Raw genomic sequence first — 21,593 nt, forward strand, 5'->3', positions numbered from 1 at the left:
AGGAGTTTTAGTTTTAATAAGATTATAACATAAAAAATTTTTTAGTTCCTGATGATGGAATTTTATTCTGAAAGCACTTGAATGCATATTCAAGCGCTTTTAATTAATTAACATAATTAACAGTGAAAAGATAAGGCTACACACACTGGAATGGCAGATGTGGTTAGAGTAATTAAAAAAATTGAAATAGAAATCGGCTGGTTACCTGGCAAAAATGGAAGATAGTTGTAGAAAAGATTACGAGTTACGTTTTGGAAGTTTTTCTATAGGAAAAGAAAAAGAGGTAGAAATAAGAAATAGTAGGAGGATGATTTGAAGAAGGCTACAGAAATAAATTGGTATATATTGGCATTAGACAAAGAAGCACAGAATATTAGGAGGAGAGGCCTGCCCAGTAATAGGCCTGATTTTAGATGTCAAAGTTCAAATGATACTTGGTTATATTAAGTTAACAAGAAGCTTAAGAGTTTCATTTTTTATCCATATAAAAATTTGTATAATTTTAATCAATTTATGTATGCATATAATGTAAAATGTAAACCAAAAGAAATGCTTATTTATTTTATATTTATTTAATAGATAGTAAACCTACAAAAATTAAAAAAACCAATCTCTGTAGTATTTTTTTTAAATATGAGATATTTCAGAAAAAAAATTTAAAACATTGACTAACAGATTTTAAATTCAGCACTTTTAATGCACTCTCTGTTCTTCGTGATTTATTTTATATAAAAACTTATACTGTTACTTACTTGTTATTTTATTTTAAAGTAAAATTTAGTTTTTGGTTTATTTTTTAATGAACCTTAATATTTACTTTATGTTTGATATCTGTGTATAAAAAATATTTGTTCAGTTTTCTTCTTTTTAACCTAGAAGATTTTATAAAGATGGTCTTAACTATTCAATAATAACTAATAAAAAGTTTTAATGTTTAACAATCTAAATTCCTTTGTAAATTTCAGTGATCATACTAATCTGAAAGTTTTTTTGTTACTCAATCAAGCAAAAACTATACCATTGATTTTGATTAATTTTTATTTTAAAGAGAGATATATAGGATACAAAAAAAACCCGCAAGCTGAACTACAAGCTACATCCAGAATTGCCTCAAACAAATAAGCGTAGAAGGGCTCAAGCTGTATGTCAAGTACATGTACAATGCTGCGGGTAGCCACTTATTTTTTATAATTTTTCCTTCCCTTTTTCTAAATCCACAATTTAAAAGTATCAAGTATTTTCTTCTACCTGTATTACATGAACTTGTAAGCTTTAAAATTATGTATAGAAATTAAGATAATTAAAATAAAATAAAATTATACTTACATCTGCAGTGGCCCTTCTAACTTTCCAAACACTATGTTTACCAGATCTTACATCATAGAATAGCAAAATTGAAGGTTCTTCAGATGTAAAAACAACTTTTAGGTAGGGATCACTCATAAAAGATAATGAATCACCTGCAATCAACATTTAGTAACAATATCTAGCAAAGATAAAAAAATCTTTAGAATTTCATTATTTTACTAAAAGAAAAAATATATCTGGTTTTATTTATTAGTTTTTTCAATCAATCCTCAAGGACTTGACTTACTTCCTGCTGATTCCTTTCAGGAGCCGAGCTCTCCATGAAGTAGAATGGAACTACTTGGACTTAGACAACTTCTATTGACTCCATGATTCATTCTCTACATACTTTTCTTCTGTGACTATTATTTTCTATGACATGCTGATGCCTTTTTTCTTTTACTCACAGGTAAGCAATTATGTTAGAAATACATTTACAGGATTTTGAGATACAGTTTTTTTTTAATAAAAATACAAACTAATTTATATAAATACAAAAAAATTTCAATTTAATAAATCATCAAACAGTGTTTGAGGGAGTCAGTCTTATAAAAACTGCAACAGATTGCAGAATTCGTATAAATTAATACACAATTTTCATTAACTTTATTTTTATTTTTTATTATGCAGTAATGGAATTATTTCAATCATGACTGAGAACACAAAATCCCATTAAAATACTTTCATGGTAAAATTAAGGTAAGATATGTCTTATCTCAGTAATCTGTACTAGATGGTTTATTTTAATAGAATTAAATACAACAGTACAGAGGAATAATATGAATTATAGAAAGATTAATTTCAGTAAAATAATAAATAAAATAAAATTATGCTATAAAAGAAATTGTTTTTTTTTTTAACAAAACACAACTATAAACTTGTAATGAATGCAATTCAGTACCCTAATATCCATATACATGAGATCTAATTTTCAAAATCTTATATCAAATTAAAACATATGATAATGGGTATCAGGAAAACTAGTTGTAAAAATAATTTTACGTTATTGTGGAATTTTTCTATTATCACAAGACGTCAACAAGATTTAAAAAATGAGAGAAAAGCATATTATACCAGTAAGTAAACAAGCATAAAATTCACATTACAGTAAATAACTTTCTTCACTAAATTTAAAAAAAAAATAATATAACAAATTATTCATAAAAACTAACTACCTACTACACAGTAACAAAAATTGTACCTTTCTGAATGCTGTATTGCAAAAAAAAAGTAATTTATAGTTTGCTCAAAACCTTCTCAGGTAAAACAAATTAGAAGTATCTGAGAGTCCACAATTATAGTCATTGCAAGTGGGCAAGTAGAGGACCCAATGTGGGCATCTAACCTACTTGATTTTTGACAAAGTTTCAGTAATACTTATCTCTATTCTAAACGTTCTTAAAACATAGTTACTATTATAATAAAATTTAAATTTTCAAACAAATCACCTTTTTATGTATTGGTAAAAACAGTAAAATAAAATGTCTAATTCAAAGCACTAAGCTAATTTAAACACTAAATTAATTTTAATAATAATAATTAAATTAAGAGGTGATAAAATTAAAACCAGAATAATTACTTCATTACAATATTTTTCAATCCTAAAGATTTCAAATTATTCACTTACTATAATAAAATCAAACAGAATTACTATATAATGATAGCATTTATTATAATTTTATTTTTAAATGAAAAATATTTCTCTACTAACTAATCCCAAAAAAGTAGCCTAATTTAAAAAAAATCTTATGTGGGTACCACATGACTTCCTTGTATGCCTATTAAATTACATATGAGGCCTGTAAATAAAGTGAGACTAGTTTTCTTTGGCAGCCAAAGTGCCACAGTAAAATTACTAGTAAACATATGGTTATATGAACAGCTGATTTACATTACGGTATTAATATTTTTAGTTTATTGTTACCACATGAGACGTTAACAAACTTTCCATGAAAAGAGTTTTTGTTGTACATTACACAAATGAGTGGCATAATTATGAGCAACATTGTGCAATCAAATTTGTGTTAAAGTCAACAAAAAAGCAACTGAATCTTTTTCAAAATTGAAAAGGGCATTTAGAGATGATGCTCTATCATGAGCCCACGTTTTTAGGTGGTTTAAAGCATTTTCAGATGACCAGGAATCAGTTGCGAACAATCCACATTCTGGAAGACCATTAACATCAAAAAGTGACGACAATGTTGAGCAAATCAGAGACTTGATATGGTATGACCGGCGACTAACAAAATGATTGCAGAACAACTGAATTTGAACCATACCACACAATCTATCAAATTTTGAGAAACCAATTGAACATGAAAAAAGTTTGTGCAAAATTGGTCCCAAAAACCTCACTGTTGAACAGGAAAACAACAGAGTGGAAGTGTGCCGTGATCTTCAAGGGAAAATTGAAACTGATCCTGACCTTCTAAAAAATGTTATTACTGGTGATGAATCTTGGATATTTGAGTACAACCCAGAAACAAAATTCCAGAGTGAGGAGTGGTATACTTCTAAACTCACCACGACCCAAGAAAGCAAAAATGAACAAATCAAAACCATGCTAATTTGTTTCTTCGATAGTAATGGCATTCTCCATAAGGAGTTTTATCGACTGTAAATCGATATGTTTACCGATGAATTATTGAAAGACTGCGGAAAAGTGTTGCTCACATGAGACTAGCCAACAAAGACAACTGGATGGTGCATCATGACAATGCACCTTGTCACACTGTACTCTCAATTAATGAGTTTTTGGCAAAGAAAAACATTCCTATAGTTCCTCAACCACCTTATTCACCTGACTTGAGTCCCTGTGACTTTTTCCTGTTACTGACTTTAAAAAAACACCTCAAAGGAGACCATTTTGGAACAGTAGGAAACAAAAATATAATGTAACTGGTCATCTGAAGTATATTCCGATTTCTGAGTTGCAACACTGCTATGAAGAGCGGGAAAAGTGTTTGAAGCATTGGGTGGCTTCCCAAGGGAACTATTTTGAAGGTGATGGAGTACATGTATAAGTGGATTGTCAATAAAACGTTTTTCTCAACCAGTCTCATTACTTTATTTACAGACCTTGAATACACATTTTTTTTGAAATGAAAAGTACATAAAACTTTAATTCATTAATATCTTCTGATATTTTTTCTTTTTTTTATTGTTATTGAATTATTATTTATCATATTTTTTTACACTCAGAGGTTAATAATTATTAATAAATCAATATATTTAAATTAAAAAAAAAAAAAAAAAAAAAAGTTAAAAAAAAGGAGATGAAGTCCCGATTCCAATCGATGTGCCTTCCTCTTGTAAGATCCAGATATTTCATTAACTAAAACTTTATTTGACTATAACTCTGGAACCAATGAAAATAAGTACCACTTATGATATATTATTAAAAACGTCTCAATGAGGCCTTATTACTGCTGTTAAGAAAAAGTCAGAATCCAGATTTTTTTTGGATTTTGGGCTTTTTTGGAAACTTTTGGTCCAGTCGATTGCAATCAAAAAGGGAGGTGCACAACTAGATGTTACAACAGTCCTAAATAAGAAATTTCAACATTCTACAGTTAATTGTTTTTGAGTCATGCGAGAAACGTACGTATGTATGTACAGGGTAATTCAAAGAAAGAGGAAATTTTGAAAGTTGTGTTGGTAGCCGTGGGCGATTGGTACCACTTGATAAGTGGCGCCAGCCTCTCTAACCTAACCTGCCATTTAGTTGTCATGGATCCTTGGAGTGGTGCGCAACGTGCATTTGCTATCAAAGCGTTTTACAAAAACAATGACAGTGTGGAGGGAGCGCGTAGAGAATTTTGTCGTCATTTTAATCTGGGACGGCACGATCGTGTTCCATCAGCACATGCAATTAAAACATGGATATCTAATTTTGAGGAAACTGGTTCGGCAATGAAAAAGAAACCTCCAGGCCGCGAATCGTCCGTACACCACAGAATGTTCAAGCTTAGCAAGATGCTGTCACATGAAGTCCACATCAGTCAATCCGTCGTCTCTCAGCATCTTTACAATTGCATAGTTCAAGTGTTCAAAGAATATTAGTGAAGGACTTGCAATTCCATCCATACAAGTTGCAGATCGTCCAGGAACTGAAACCGAACGATGCAGTTGTGCGAGCACAACTGCATCTGTAATGTAATGCTTCAGAAGATAAATGATAACGAAGAGTTTGTTCACGAACTGTGGATGTCAGACAAAGCGCATTTCCACTTCAGTGGATTTGTTAACAAGCAAAATTTCAGATAATGAGCAGAAGAAAATCCTACGCAGCTACACCAGCGTCCGTTGCACAGCCAGAAAGTGACCATGTGGTGTGCTATGTTATCTTACGGTGTTATAGGCCCTTATTTTTTTGAGGATGACAACGGTCTTGCGATTACAGTGACGTCGGCTCGTTACGTAGCCATGCTTGAAACCTTTGTTGTGGAACAACAAAAGACATTTCCACAGATTCTTAACACAGCCTGGTTTCAACAAGACGGAGCAACGTCACATACTGCATGAAATCGATGGCAGCTGTACGCCAATTGTTTGGACAACGTGTCATTTCACGAAATGGTGACATTAGATGGCCTCCCAGATCGCCTGATCTTTCAGCTTGCGATTACTTTTTGTGGGGTCACCTTAAAAGCAAAGTGTTCCACAGTAGACCTGCTACACGGAAGAACTGAAGGCAAAGATCCGAGAAGCAATTGCGGAAATTCCAGTTGAGATGTTACGTCAAACCATGAACAATTTAACGAAGAGACTTCGTGAGTGTTTACGTAGAAGAGGAGGTCACCTGGAAGATGTCATCTTTAAAAAATAAACTAAAATGTATGTATCCTAAAATGGCAACATTTGTACAATTACATGAAATAAAATTCATTTTCTAAAAAAAAATTTTTCTTTACCGTTATTTAATTTTTTAAATTTCCCGTTTCTTTGAATCACCTGTACATAAAGACGTCATGCTGAAATTAGTCAAAATGGATATTTCTGTTGAAATCTGAAAAACGAAATTTTTCATGATCACAATACTCCTTTACTTTGTACAAGGAAGTAAAAATCTAAATTACTGTATTAAAATATACAGATTATTTCATTTTAAAAACAATTTAAATTCTGACTCATTTCCAAGATAGAATTAAAATACAAATTCCAAAGTTAATAAGCACAATTTAGTGTTTAATAAAATAAACTTGATAAAACATTTACCAAACTTTAAAAGCAATTATTTTTTCAACTACTCTTTAAATTTGCTTGCAAAAGTAAACAACAAATAAAAAACAACTTACTAACCCTTAATTTGATGTTGACACATACAATTTTAAAAACGGAAAAAGCTACTTTTTAACTGTTTAACATACTTTTTAAATTAGTTTTACTATTACTTTTTTTTTAATTCTATTATATTTTAGAGTTTCATTTTATTAAAAAACGGTTAGGTTCACATAAAAATAAGTTATTTGCAAGAAGCACAAGAAAACTTGTCTCTGGATTGTAGGAATATGAATTATTTTTTTTAACCAAGATTACAAACAACTGTTTTATTTTCACAAAGAATTTCTGAATATTATAATGATATAAACACACAAATCTTATATATATATATACATGTATGTACATATGTATATACTTATAAAACGCCAACATTATGCAATGATAACAAAAGATTTTTAAATCATTTACATTGACAAAGTAAATTATGGTGACAAATTTCACATTTTTATGATGAATGATGAAGTAAAAAATGAATTTAGTAAAGCTGAATTTTGTAATGTTAATCAGGCATCCGTTCTGTAACACATGCTGCATACAAGCGGTTAAGTAACAACACAACTTCACCATTTAATGTTTTATAATGTTAAAAAATTAATCTTACCATGTTTCATAATCAAAACTGGAGCAACTTCATCTAGAGGATGAAGAAGAGAGAACAATGTAGGTAATTGAGGTGCTGTAATTAAATCTATAGGATTAAATTTTTTATCTAATTTTACAGCTGTCACTCTTTCCAGTAACAACCCAAACTTAGTGGCCCATGCAGCTGACACCTGCAAAAAAAGAGTATGTATAACTTATACATAGTAATAAAATTAATACTCATAGTAACACATAATAAAATCTTACTACTAATGTTTTTCTTTTCTTTTTTTTTAACCTCCGGGACCACCATTGGGTATTGCTTCAGAGGGTGAGATGAATAACAATTTTTGTAGTGTGTGAAAATGCTGTGCCTGATTGGGATTCAAACCTGAAACCTCTGGATAAAAGGCAGTCTTTTTTTTATATCTCTTAAAATGAGATATCCATCTTTCAACAACAGGTAGGATATCTTAATACAAAAATGTATTAATCTATCTATCAAAGATAAATAGTATCTTAATACAAAATAAAATAAGAATATTTAAATATGTCTAAGCAACTTATATTTTTAGGATGTGTGACGTACATCTGACTAAGAGCAACTAAAAATCAAGACAAGGGTTCTGAAACTGTACTTTTTATATATACACGTGAAAATGAGATAAGTTGCATATAATGTTTCAGTAATTTATTTTAAAATAAAGAAAAAAAATTTTATTAAAGAAATCAGAGTACATAAAATTTGCTAACATTTCAATGTTATATTTACTTATCTTTCACCTAAACAACCAATACAGAAAAAAATAACAATGTGACATAGATATACCCCAAAATTGAGTTTAAACTCTTAGACTTATCAAAATCCTTAATATAATCTTTAACGCTAAACTGCTTCACTTAACCAAAGTGATAAAACTCATAAAATTACAGTTAGCTGTAAAATTATCAATCAGATAATTTGCTCAACTTCGTCAAATGTATTAGCCTACAAATCTGTTTTTCAAGCAGTCTTCTTTATTCTATATTCCACTTGATTTCAAACAATTTTATTTTTCATTTTTAAAAAGTTGGCATCTAATATCCACCAATTTGTTTTCTACAATTCATCAAACACCAGAAATCATTAACACAACTGAGATAAATCTTGATAACTGCTTTTATTGTTTTATTAAAATCAATGAATTAATGTTGATTGGGTAAGTAAGAATTTTATTTGGAAGAGTTGAAATAAAATAAAAAATAAAAGAGAGAATGATAAAGAAATAGGGTAAGTAAAACTCCAAATGTACTTAGCTAGATTAATAATATTATAACACACTTATTTAGAGAACTATTAACAGTACGGTTCCTTTTAATTGAATTTATATTTCCTCCTGTATTAGGCTTCATGACTTTTTGACTTAGAAAAAATTAACAGAGCTACAAAAATATTACAGTTTATTAAAATAATTGCCACTTCTCTATATTACATTACATGTTGAGGAGTAATGAAAGCACTGATTTTACATAACTTTTACTATTTTTTAAGTTTTGTATAGAAAAAAATATATAATTTACCAATTTATTCACATCCATCTTGCTAAAAAGAGAAAATTTCTGATAATGCAGTTTAATACAAATATTATACAAGACTGAGGTAAAGAGAGAAGTTACTGTAGATAAAACAGATGTGCAAATGTTTCAAAACACACTATGGAAAACGAGTTTTACTGAAAAACCTTAAGGTGGTGCAATAGACAAAATCTTTGTTATTCAATTAGTTAAGAACTGAAGATATACAGATGTCAGCGCAAAAGTTAAAAGAAAGACTTAAGTAAGGAAGAAAAGGGTTATTTATTATCTATACAAAAATTAGGTAACAGTTGTAAGAATAACTTGCTGGGTTGATCAAATGGTAAAACTTGCCATTGTAAATCAGAAGTTGAAGTTCTCGAGTTCAAATCCTAATAAAGGTAGTTGCCTTTATTCGAATCTGAATACTAGATCATAGATACCGGTGTTCTTTGATGGTTGGGTTTCAATTAACCACACATCTCTGATTGACCTGAGTCTGCACAACACTACACCTAACTCAAAATATCTTTAACAAGGGACAGGGGACTGCATACGAGCCCTGCATCCAGAAAACTGCATAGGATATCTGGAGATTTCCAGATATTAGTACAAAAATAATATTAGTTATAAGAGTACATGAAGAAAGGCATGCAGACTCAGAAATGAGTGAAACAAGGATGTAGTCTGTCCCTTGTTGCTTTTGAGTTTGTAAATACATATACCAACACGTGAACTGAAAAAAAAATTTAGAGTGGATAACAATCCAAGGAGAGAAAATAATGATGTTAAAATTCATCACAATATTTTTCCTTTAGAAAAAACAAAAAATTAATTAGAATAAATACTTAATGGCATGGATTTATTTCAAGGGAGAATTTTTTACTGAAATTAAATAACAGTAAAACAAGGATAATGAGGAATTAAGATTTAAGTTACAGGGGCTTACAATGCATAAGAAGTAGTATAACTCTTATTGAGGTAATAAAATTACAAAGGATAGAAAAAGTAATGCAAACATCAAAAGTAGATTAGCGCAAACTAGGAAAGCCTTCATGCAAAGAAGAAATCTTCTAGAATCAATTACACATCTAAATTAGAAATCCTTCACAACATTTGTGGGGGATGATATTGCGCTTTACAATAATGAAACATGAATAGGAAAAACAGAAAGAAAAATTATTTCAAATAAGGCCTTTGAAATTTGATGATACAAGAATGTAAAAAAATTATGTGGGGGGTCAATAAAACTTGAAGAAATAATAAAATGAATTGGAGTATAAATGAAATTTATGGTAGCATCTTTTAGACAAATTAGGTTGAAATGTATTGAAATGATTTTAACTGCGCTTGTACATATATGTCATTTCTAAATCTTAAAGATTTTAGTTTAAATAAATCTGAAAATTATAATTACCTTAAACTGAAGAGCAGAAAGGAAGTCTTCACCATCTGTAGTATAAGCTTTAATTTTGGTATCATCTATTATACAGATACTAGGCATTTCGATTGCTAAAAAAAAAAAAAATATAAATCAGAGTTTAGTAAAATTTTAATTTAACATTATGAGGGCTGTAAGAAAAAAATTATGATAAATCACTAAAATTAGCTTTACAAATAAACAGTTAGGTTTAAACAAAAACAGATCATATACTGATTACAAATAATGGTTTGAAGTGGGAGAAATAACTCAAAATGATCTCCATTTTTTAAATATTTAGGTAAAATATTAGTACAGTTAATGGCTGTCATTATAATTAAAAAAAAAAAAAAATTAATTATCTAACTAATTGTTTTAGTTTGTTTATTATGGTAGATATAGTTTTATAATTTCAATCAACAATAGGATTGAAAAAAAATTTAGAAAGAATTTTGATTAAAGCTACTAACAACGTTGGTCTTTTGTTAGAAAAGAGTAGTCATTTCACAAAATCACACTTCGCAGAACAGACAGTTCACTTGTTCACTATATAGCAACATTGAAATTACATTATCAGGAAAACAGGCAAAAATGTAGCACACCTTTTTTTAAGTATAATTTTCTATAATACCTACTGGTTTTTTTCAAATTAATTTCAACTCACAACTACACAAAAAGAACACGATTTAATAGTGAAAAAAAATTGAATTTATTTCATCCTTAAGTTCACGAGTAAGAACTCTTCAAAGACAAGATTTTTCATTTGGGAAAAATGCTAAATTTAGTATGATAACTTACTTGCATTTTGGTCATTCTTGATAAATTTACACCATAGTGCTTGTTTTACAGGAGTTTCCATAGTGTAACAAGTTTTCAAAACTCGAGCAGCTGAATGTTCAGTTGTTGTATTGGCAAGACTGCGACCAGCCATACCTTGACTCCACACAGCAGTCTTCCCGCTGATATAAAGCTCTTCTTCTTCAACATCTTTTGAACCTCTAAGCATCCACCATTCATTCTAAACAAAAAATAAATTGAACATAAATTTTATATAAACTTTAAAATTAATGAAAATTTTACATTATATATAACACTATTAAATGACCTGCAGCAATATAAGATTATTACTCTAACACTAACTTCTCAACTAACCTCAAAACTAAACTGAAGAATTTAGAGGCTAGACCATCTACACTGAGTAATCATTTAAAAACTATAGGTCTTATTTTGATTAGATTGTTAAAACTACTGACAACAAAATAATACCCATTACATTCATTTACTTCATTTATTTTTTTTTATAATAGATGAATTTTATAGCAAGTAAAATATGTCAAGTCCGATTTGGATTACAAACCAGAATCTTCCAAATGAAAAGAAGAGATTACACCAGTCTACTATAGAGGCTGACAATTCAATGAGATCAGTTTTTATTCCTGGAATTAAGATGATCCAAAATAGAAAAAAAATAATTTTTTATAACTTTGAAAACTGATTTGGTAGAGTTAGCACCTTGCTAAAGACAAAAAACTGAAATAAAAAATCATAAGTTTATGAATATGCAAGAAATCTTTTAGGTTTCACGGCAAGCCCTACCCTTCCTTAGTACGAGGTCTATTCAGAAAATAACCAAACATTTTTAATTATGTATCAACAAAGATATTTAGTGACAAGCAGTTGGCAGCATTGAGTTCTGCATAACCTCCTCGGTAATCACTTGTTCTTGGATTGTTGACATCTCATTTAGTTTTCGTGTTAATATTATTTGAGTGCAACATGTCTAAGTGTCAGCAGTATTTTTGTAATGTAATTACAAAAATTCTAATTAAATTAAAAATTGTAATGTAATTTTTGTAATGTACGATTTTCAGTACCAACGATACAACGTAAAATTTTGTGTGAAACTGGAGAAAACTTTCTCAGAAACATTTCAACTTTTGAAAAAAGGTTACAAAGATGATGCTTCGGGTCGTACGTAATGTAACGAATGATTTTCACGATTTAAAAATGGTCAGTCAACTGAAGATGACCCTTGACCAAGAAGACCTTTGACTTCAACATACGACACCCACATTCGGAAAATCAACGATCTAGATCATGTAAATTGCAATTGACTATCAGAGACTTGCAGTAGAGGTTAACATCTCGAGTGGATCATGCCATAATATTTTGCTTAAAAATTGAACATGCATTGAATTGCAGCAAAGTTTGTTCCTTATTTGATGACCAAATAGCAGAAAGAACATCAAGTGGACGTTTGTCGCAACTTCTTGAACAAACCAATGATAATGAAACATTCATGCAAAGGATCATAACAGGAGTTGAAAACTGGGTTTATTGCTATGACACTAAGACAAAAGTTCAATCATCATAATGAATCAGTAAAGGATCTCCAAGCACCAAGAAAGCATGTCAATCTCCATTCAATGTCAAAGTGATGCTCTCTGTTTTTTTTTATTTTAATGGAATTGTGCATTTTGAATTCTTGTTCAAGGTGAAGCACTGAACCATGCATAATATAAAGGCATTTTACAAGGTTACATGAAAAAGTCTGCAAAAAAAACCAGAGTTGCTAAATGGTTCCTTCACCACAACAATGCGCCCGTCACACATTCAGCTTTGTGAATTCATCAGTTTTGTGCCAAAATTCAGATGACTGGCCTCCTTCAGCCTCCCTCCTCCTCATCAGACCTGGCTCCTTGTGACTTTTTCTTATTTCTGAAATTAAAATCAGTGATGAAAGGATGTCATTTTGAGATTATTGATGACATTAGAGCAAATTCATCATGTACCTTAAAGACCATTTCAAATGAAGCTATTCAGGACTGCTTCAAAAAGTAGAAACACCACTGGAAAAAGTGTGTGGATAGGGGAGGGGAGTACTTTGAAGGAGGCAAGAACCAACAATTTATAAAATTAATAATAAAGATTAAAAAAATAAAGTTCGGTAATTTTCTGAACAGACCACATATACATGATAGAAACCTATTATATACGAGGTAAATATACCTCATATATACGAGGTCTGTATACCTCATATATATAATAAATAAAACAATCATCTAAACAATAATTCATTCACCTGTAGAATTATGAACCAATTGATTATAAACACAATCGCAATTGGGGCTAAATATTATCATCAATCTAGATAATAAATTGATATTATTTAACTGAATTACAATATAAAGACAATAAACTTTTCATATCAGAAAATGTCAAAGCATTATGACATTACAAAATGAAAATTATCAATCACTCCCATCAACATGAGAAATCTTTCCTACTTCATTACACTTTCGTTAGCTCTTCAACCACAGCAGTTTTGCACACAGGTATTAGTTTTAAATAATACCAAGATTTTGTTACCAGTAGGTTCAGCACACAACTTCCACCTGTCATGACCACTGGCCAAAATGTTCCCTTACACAATGCAATGTTTGACATTTTTCCTTAATACTGAAAAATTAAATAACAAATATAAGAACATATGCCATCCTAACATACAATAGACAAATAAAGTAGGTGTAATGTTTTATTTTAAACTAGAGAAATAGCTACTCCACACAAATGCAGAATCAAACTGCAGATAAAAAACAATCTCTCTCATGATTTTTGTTTTTACATATTTCTTAAGTGGAATTTTGATCATTAGATCATTAATGATTTTTGATTCAGGCTCTTCTATCTTGGCTTCATAAAATTGAGTTTTACTAATAGTGAAAGATACATATACCAAAATTTATCTTAAACAATGCCCCTGCCTTAACCTCTTTTATTTTATTCACAATGCATGTTACTATAAATTCAAGATATTTGGTTTGAAAGTATCAAAACTGTAAGCCTGATATCATGAATTACTCATACGTACTCATACAATTCTTTTATCAATTTTAACTTTAATAACTAATATTCTTATTCTATGAATAACCCATAAAGATTCCTTTTAAATACACATTTATAAATATTTCAACTCACATCGGACTGATCATCAATGTTGACCTGACTAAGTTTCTGCAAGAGAGTTGCTTCTGGTGGTCTAGAAGCAACAACCACTGCACCAGGGTGGCGATGAATCTGCTGCCGCCCAAATGGAATAAACTCCTACAAAAAATAAATTTAAAATTACTTAAAAAATCCTGCAACTGAATTCAGTTATTACCAAAATAGATAAAAATGAACACAGATTATAATGAAACACATTTTTTTTAAATTAATTCAATAAATAATTTTAAAAATTCTACGTTCACTGCTGTTAATAACTTGTATAACAAATAACTAATGAAGTGAATAAATGTAACTGGACAATAAAATAAATAAAAAATATTAATTTAATAAAACTGAAATAAATATTTACAGCAATGGTTACTTATTTCTCTTACACTTTTATTTTCTAAGCAACTGTAAAGATGATGCATAATTACAATTATCATTTTTTTTATAATGGTACAAAATAATTTGTAGCATGTAAGATTGCTAAACCTGAACAGGATTTGAACTCAGAATCTTCTGAATAAAACAGGACATTGCTATGATTATTTTAAATAATCGGGCAGAAATAATTTAGATAAACCATTTTTTAGTATAAGTCATAACTGATTAAGAAAATAACAAAATGCAATGTAAAAATGAGCAATGATGTAATGAGCAATGTAAAAACATAATTGGTAATTTAAAATTATTTATGCATGTAATTCTCAATAAATAATAAATTCTTTTTAACTTACAATTTACAGTTTTAACTTAACACGTAGTAAATTTTACAAACAAAAATGAACCAAAACAATAAACAAATATCAAACCATGAAAGTACCATATAAACTTTACCAGCTTTGTTCTGTTAATATAAAACTTATTAAAAAATTAAAATTACTCGATATAAGTTTGGTTACACAATTTGGTAAATAAATATTAACAATTAATCATAAAAAGATGTGTTATTATTTAACATAATCATAAACAATCCAGATTTGATCTGTTTATATTTTTATAATATAACATGGAAGTTTAACCCAAATCAATTTGTTATCAGTAATAAGATAAGCAAAATATCAGTAATAAGATAAAGAAATTATATCAACAAATAAATTAATACATCATTAGAAATGTGTTTATTCCTATTACATACTATTAAAAAGTTCCTAGACACAGCATTAAGGAAAGGAATCCAAACTAACCCTATTAATTCCGACTTCTATCTCATTTGTACAATACCAATATGACTTAACCTTCAGCTGGTGAGGTGAAGTTTCACCAATACATATGGTGAGGTGATGTCATTTTGACACCCCTTAATTTTTTGTTACTTATTATGTCATTATGTCAAACCTATATATGTTAAAACACCTTTAATACTTTAAACCACTTTTTAATGCAGTAAAACACTTTTATACTGTAATGACATAAAATAACTTGAGAGACTGAGGGGTTTGACTAAACCTCATAATGTTAATTACAAAAAAATGTTTGGAGCAACTTTCACAAGACTCACAGAAACTGGAATTCGACCACTATATGTACTGGTCAAAACAAAGAGTAGTGATTGAATGTTCACCATCAACAAAGATAAGCAGTAACAAAGGTTTTATGAATTTAAATAAATATATAATAGCATGGGATCCAAAGCCAAATTCCAAGGAAGTAGAAGATTATATACAAGTTGAGTGGTTGGCTATAAATCAGAACTGATTTACAGCCCTAAATAAATGAATTACAGTACATCTAAGATAAAGCCTAGAGTAAAATTTGTACTACATTTATTAAAGTGCAATATAATTAACTTGTAAGAATACTTCATAGTTCGAAATAATTAACCCGTTAGATGAGATCCTACTGATAAAAGTTCTATTCTAAGGGTTAGTACCTTTATATATATTCTGGGAAGGATATAAAGGTGGTTTCTCCGAGACATGTGATAACTAAATAATTGGCAGCTGAACTCATTCTGATTTACAGCCTTTTCCATTGTTACATGACTGTCTATAAGTTCAAAAGAATTGCTCACAAAAAGACTCACATGGTTGTGAATCTGAGGAATTTGGTCTTTGAATCCCAAAGAAGGAAATTCAATATCAGAAAAATAAAAAGAAATACGGAATTTGGAAATCATAATTTTGAGTTGTAGGTCTTTTGTTTTTTCAATTTATTACGATTTGAAATCATGGTTATATTTTATTAATATTACATAAAAATAATACCTATTAATTTTGGTTGTAATTGGTCAAGGAGGGTGGGGCATATGTCCTATATCTAAAAATTATACTCATAGAGTAAGATCAAGAATAAATATTGTAGTGAATTGGGTCCATTAATTAAAACAAGTGGTTAGGTTATTTTCTGAGTGATCATATGGAACACAACAACCCTGAATATCCTAGATAACCTACTTGCCTTACAAGTACAGAAAACACTGAAAAAATCTGTTATGGTGATGAAACATAGAAGATTGTAAGTATGTAAGATTGCTAAAATAATATGCATATCTAATGAATAGGTGAATCATATTTTACAGTAATATTTACATACGCAAGAACTGTTCACAAGTTGGGATCAAAAATCAAGAAAAAGTAAACATTTCAAAGCACAGTTTGGGGCTGCAATCACAAGGAAGTTTTGTACCATTTCATAACAGTTGATGAAACTTATATAGATTACTATCAATCTGAAATCAATGAAGCAAAACAGTGGATTGCACTCAAAGAACTCGCTCGAGACGCCTTTCCATCTCCAGGAAGGGTGATTGCTACTGCCTTTTGGGATATTCATCGCATAGTCTTCAATGATTTTCTGAAAAAGGGTAAAACAATAACCTGACAATTTTATGCATCTTTGCTGGATCAGCATTTGATGAAAATGAAACTTACTTTTGGCCAAATCTCCTCACTCTACTGCAACTGTGGCAGTAAATTGTTCGAATTACGTTATGAAACTTTTACATAACCCCTACTTGCCACACTTAGCACCTTTGAACTATTATCTGTTTCCAAAAATAAAAAAGTGGCTTACTAGGAAGAAATTTACAAGAAATGGTGATGTTATATTACCAAAACATCTGCCTTTGTGAAGACTCTGATAAATCATATTATAAGGATAGATTGAAAAACTTCAGCGTCACTGGACATAGAGTTAAAAATAGATTATATTGAGAAATTATTTTTCTTGAAAAATTGCATATTCTTTATTTTTAAATATACATCCACAACCCATCAATACTATAGTATTTATATACACATCAAGACAAAATACAAAGGGATCTCTTGGAAAGTTTTACCAATTTTCATACGCCTTTGTTAATTCTGATTAATTTATCATAATTAATTAATTATCATTAATTTATCAATACATAATGAATTTCTAGTAAGCTATCGAACTGAACTGTAGCATTTTATGGTTGCCTAAAACCTACACCATCCATATATATTTTTTTGCAACATTTGAAATTCTTTAGATAATAGATAAACAAATTAACCAATAACCTTAGGAAAATAGCAATTTGTAAAAAACATAAAAATAGACAACTATCTTTTACACCGTTTCTTACTTATTTATATCCTATGTAAATATATTTCCCAATAGATAAACATGGAAAACAGGGACTGCAAAAATGGATAATCACTCAGAATGCTTGCTCTCTTTTTTCTGTATAGCCTCCAGAACCACTGGAATGCTTACTACTACATATCATCTGTTATAACCAATAATATTTTGCACGTGTATTCAGACATCTTATATTTGTACGAACTGATAACGATTTCTAAATCTTCAGAAGAAAGAAAACAGTTGGAAAAACAGCTGCCTATGAAGCATCTCTAATCTATAATAGGGCTGCAAAAATATTTTTAGTAAGAAAAAAATTTTAATTCATTAAAAACGATTTAAAAAAATGATACTATCTATATAACCTGTCTCGTTTCAGAGGGAAAGTGTTTACAAATTACAAAACTACCAGTTCATCAATACGATATTTACATTACAAAAAAATTATTTTAACTTCATGGCTTAATTTAATTTAATTATTTACAATTCCACACAACTAAATCAATCTTTAAGGAGATTGTAATGAGTAGAACGCTATTATAAAATATAACCTACAGAAATTCTGTGTAAATCACTTAAATACAACACACATTTGACGTTTAAGAAAAAATTAAATTAGGCTAACCTGAGGTTCGGAGGCAGCAATCATAGTTTCCTTCTCTTCATCCAGATTTGCAAACTAAATAAATTCAAATAAACAATCTCCACACAATAACTGCCGCTACAGAACCAAACAAGTTCAGCCGCATAGGTTAGCAAACAAACGGCGACGTAGAAGCTAGCGGCTATAGTGAGAAATAATAAAATGAGAACAAGCGAAAATATTAAAAAATAAAAAACACGACCGTCAAAAAAAAACATTGCTGTTTAATATACGATAATTACAGAGCATGTGAGTGACAATTTTGTATATAATTTTTTTTTAAATATTTTAAGTTTATTTAAACATTTATGTAGCCTATGACACTCCCGGTAAAATAAGGATCCCAACGCGGGATCATACATCTAAATCACTTCAGCCGTTGAGATGCTACGGTGGAACTAACATATATACATAACACTCCTTTTTGGGCAGTCATGTAATAATTATTAATAATAATGAAAATTCAGAGATTTACATTCTATGATTATGAGTTTTATATTTGAAGGAATTATTAATAGTTCTTATTAATAGAACACAATTGAATCGACACAATCATTTAAATCTGTATAAATATAAATATTATTATAATCTACTGAATTACGTCTATTTTGTCGTCACTAAATCTATGGATATAGTTTTATCTAAGAATATGCTTTCACATTAATTTCTAGTAACAGATGGAGCTTTGTAAACAGTACATTCGTATGCTATGCAACGTTAAATAAGGTCCATTTTTGAGTATACCAGTTAGTTTTTGTTCTGGTTTGGTTCCATCGTGATTTTGTATAATACCAACAAATATCCGTTTGAATTTTGAAAATCGGTTGTGAAGATATAACATTTCCGAATAACTAGTATCTGTTAAATTGAGAGTGTACCTGATGCACGTAGAAGTTCGCCTTAAACCTACTAACAAATACCCCGTTTGAATTTTTAAAGTCGGACGATTGTTTGCAAAGATATTATAAGAGCACTCCATTGTACTCCCAGAACAGCGCCCTCTTCATTTGTTACAAGTTATTGGTGATGATTGGTCTACCCTCGCACGAGATGCTCACATCACTTTACCACTAGCCGCACACGCAGTCTCCGCAGGTACACCATTATTATTAAACAGAATTTATTTTATTTTATTATTTTTGTAATACTCGTATTATTCATTCGATTGATTCGAACCAGTCAAACCCAGCTCGCACAGCAATAGAGGCTCACAGTTCATAAAAGTTTGTGCTTCAACAGGCAAATCTCCATAACTAATACATACTGTATATAAATATTTATATAGCTATGATACTCCCGGTAACGTAAGGATTCCAACGCGGGGTGATGCATCTTAATCGGTTCAGCCAATGAGTTGCTACGATGGAACAAAAAAACAAACGTGCATACATACATGCACCCTTTCTTTTTCCTGTTTAGTCTCCGGTAACTACCGTTCAGATAATACTTCAGAGAATGAATGAGGATGATATTATGTATGAGTGTAGTCTTGTACATTCTCAGTTCGACCATTCCTGAGATGTGTGGTTAATTGAAACCCAACCACCAAAGAATACCGGTATCCACGATCTAGTATTCAAATCCATGTAAAAATAACTTGCTTTACTAGGATATGAACGCTGGAACACTCGACTTCCAAATCAGCTGATTTGGGAAGACGCGTTCACCACTAGACCAACCCGGTGGATTGCATATATACCCTAAATATATTACACTGATATTTGGGTAGTTGTGTAACAAGGATAAGATGCCAGTGGTCAAAGCCACATTTAATTTAAAAAGGTTCTTATAAATCACAGAAGAAAGAAATAACAAAAAAAATAAAAAATAGGAAAAAAAGAATAGTGTATAGAAATGTCACCAATTTTTTTGTTTATAATTAAAATGACTTGATACAGATGTTTAAAAAACTAATTTATTAATATTTTATTTAATATAACATTAATTTTAGATTTATTTAAAATGTTATGGCTATTTTTTAAATACATTAAAAAATTAATATATTTATTTAAAATAGATTCTATATGAAATATTACACTTTCTATAAACAAGGTATAAAATATAATTTATCTGCGAAGCCGCAGTGATTAAAAAAAAAAACAAAATGCCAAGTTATGTTTGTCAAAAATGATTTAAAATGTCTCAGCCCATCCATTATATAGGCGTTCGGAAAGTGGCTGTGCGCTGGAATTATGGAAGTGTTGAAACTTTTTTATTTATTACTTTGTATTTTTATTTCATTATTTTAACGAGACGGATATGAAAACAATAACTAGAATAGTTCATAAAAGGTGTTTAAAATGACCTCTTCCAATATCGATACAACCTGCACACGTTTCAATTTGTTTTCAAACACTTTAACCTGCAACATCTCGTACGTATGCCGTAATTGCGGTTTTTAGTTCATCAATTGTGCGTGGTCTTTTGTGATACACTGCTTGTTTCGATGCTCCCATAGAAAGTAATCTGTAGGAGTCAGATCGGGCGATCGTGTAGACCACAACCCCTCGAAATGATTCGTTCACCAAACAAATTTCGTAAAACGTCATTGACCAGTTAGCTGTGGGCCGTCTTGTTGAAACCAACCGTGATTGATTTCCACTTCTAAGTTTATTAAAATGTCCTCTTTTTTTATCTAATGATGTTTGTTAAAACATCACAATAACGTTCACTAATAATTGTATTTTCAAAAAAGATTGAACCCAGACTTCAATTTTCGCTTCGTGTAAAGACTATTTGTGTGATTCATGGATGATAGTTGTCGAAAATTCATAGAAGTTAGTTGTTGACCACAGTCGTGTATTTTGTGAATTAATATACCTTCCCAGATGAAATTACGCTTCATATGTAAAAAAACTTAATGACGAGAATACCTACAGAAGTTAGGTCAATAACACGTTTAAGCAATTGACAATAATTGATTTTTTGGCATGATCTTTTGATTTTTTTTGCATGATAGGTTTCAGTTTTAGAACACATTACTTTTTAGGGGAAAAATTTGTTTTTTTCTTTCAGCTCTATGTGCAGTAGCAGGTCCGACATCTTGTTGCTGTGCTAAATTACGCATTGACTTTGATGGAATTTCGGCCATAGCATCCGAAATATAAAGCGACTTCTGTTGGTTTAGTGGTCTTCCACTTCGATCAGCATCTTCAACAGATTTTGTTGCCCGAAAGTTTTCGACAAGAGTCCAAACCATATTGCGGTGAGGAACAGAAATAATTGGAA

General features: G+C 30.0%; 1 protein-coding gene across 3 annotated transcripts in view; it reads right to left on the bottom strand.

Annotated features, from left to right (window-relative positions):
• shtd (anaphase promoting complex subunit 1) overlaps positions 1 to 18,499 on the bottom strand; it is a 114,746-nt gene extending 96,247 nt beyond the window's left edge. For all 3 annotated transcript variants that reach the window (XM_075376917.1, XM_075376916.1, XM_075376918.1), the window contains exons 1-6: positions 18,348 to 18,499; positions 14,165 to 14,290; positions 10,985 to 11,204; positions 10,184 to 10,278; positions 7,232 to 7,403; positions 1,327 to 1,460 (exon numbers count right to left, since the gene is read on the bottom strand). In XM_075376917.1, coding sequence (XP_075233032.1) covers positions 1,327 to 1,460; positions 7,232 to 7,403; positions 10,184 to 10,278; positions 10,985 to 11,204; positions 14,165 to 14,290; positions 18,348 to 18,371 — 771 coding nt within the window. In that variant the 5' untranslated portion in view covers positions 18,372 to 18,499. The remainder of the gene's footprint in view (positions 1 to 1,326; positions 1,461 to 7,231; positions 7,404 to 10,183; positions 10,279 to 10,984; positions 11,205 to 14,164; positions 14,291 to 18,347) is intronic.
• Between the last annotated feature and the right edge of the window lie 3,094 nt (positions 18,500 to 21,593).

The sequence above is a fragment of the Lycorma delicatula genome, chromosome 10 (assembly GCF_047948215.1).
Source record: "Lycorma delicatula isolate Av1 chromosome 10, ASM4794821v1, whole genome shotgun sequence".
In the NCBI taxonomy this organism is placed as follows: domain Eukaryota; kingdom Metazoa; phylum Arthropoda; class Insecta; order Hemiptera; family Fulgoridae; genus Lycorma; species Lycorma delicatula.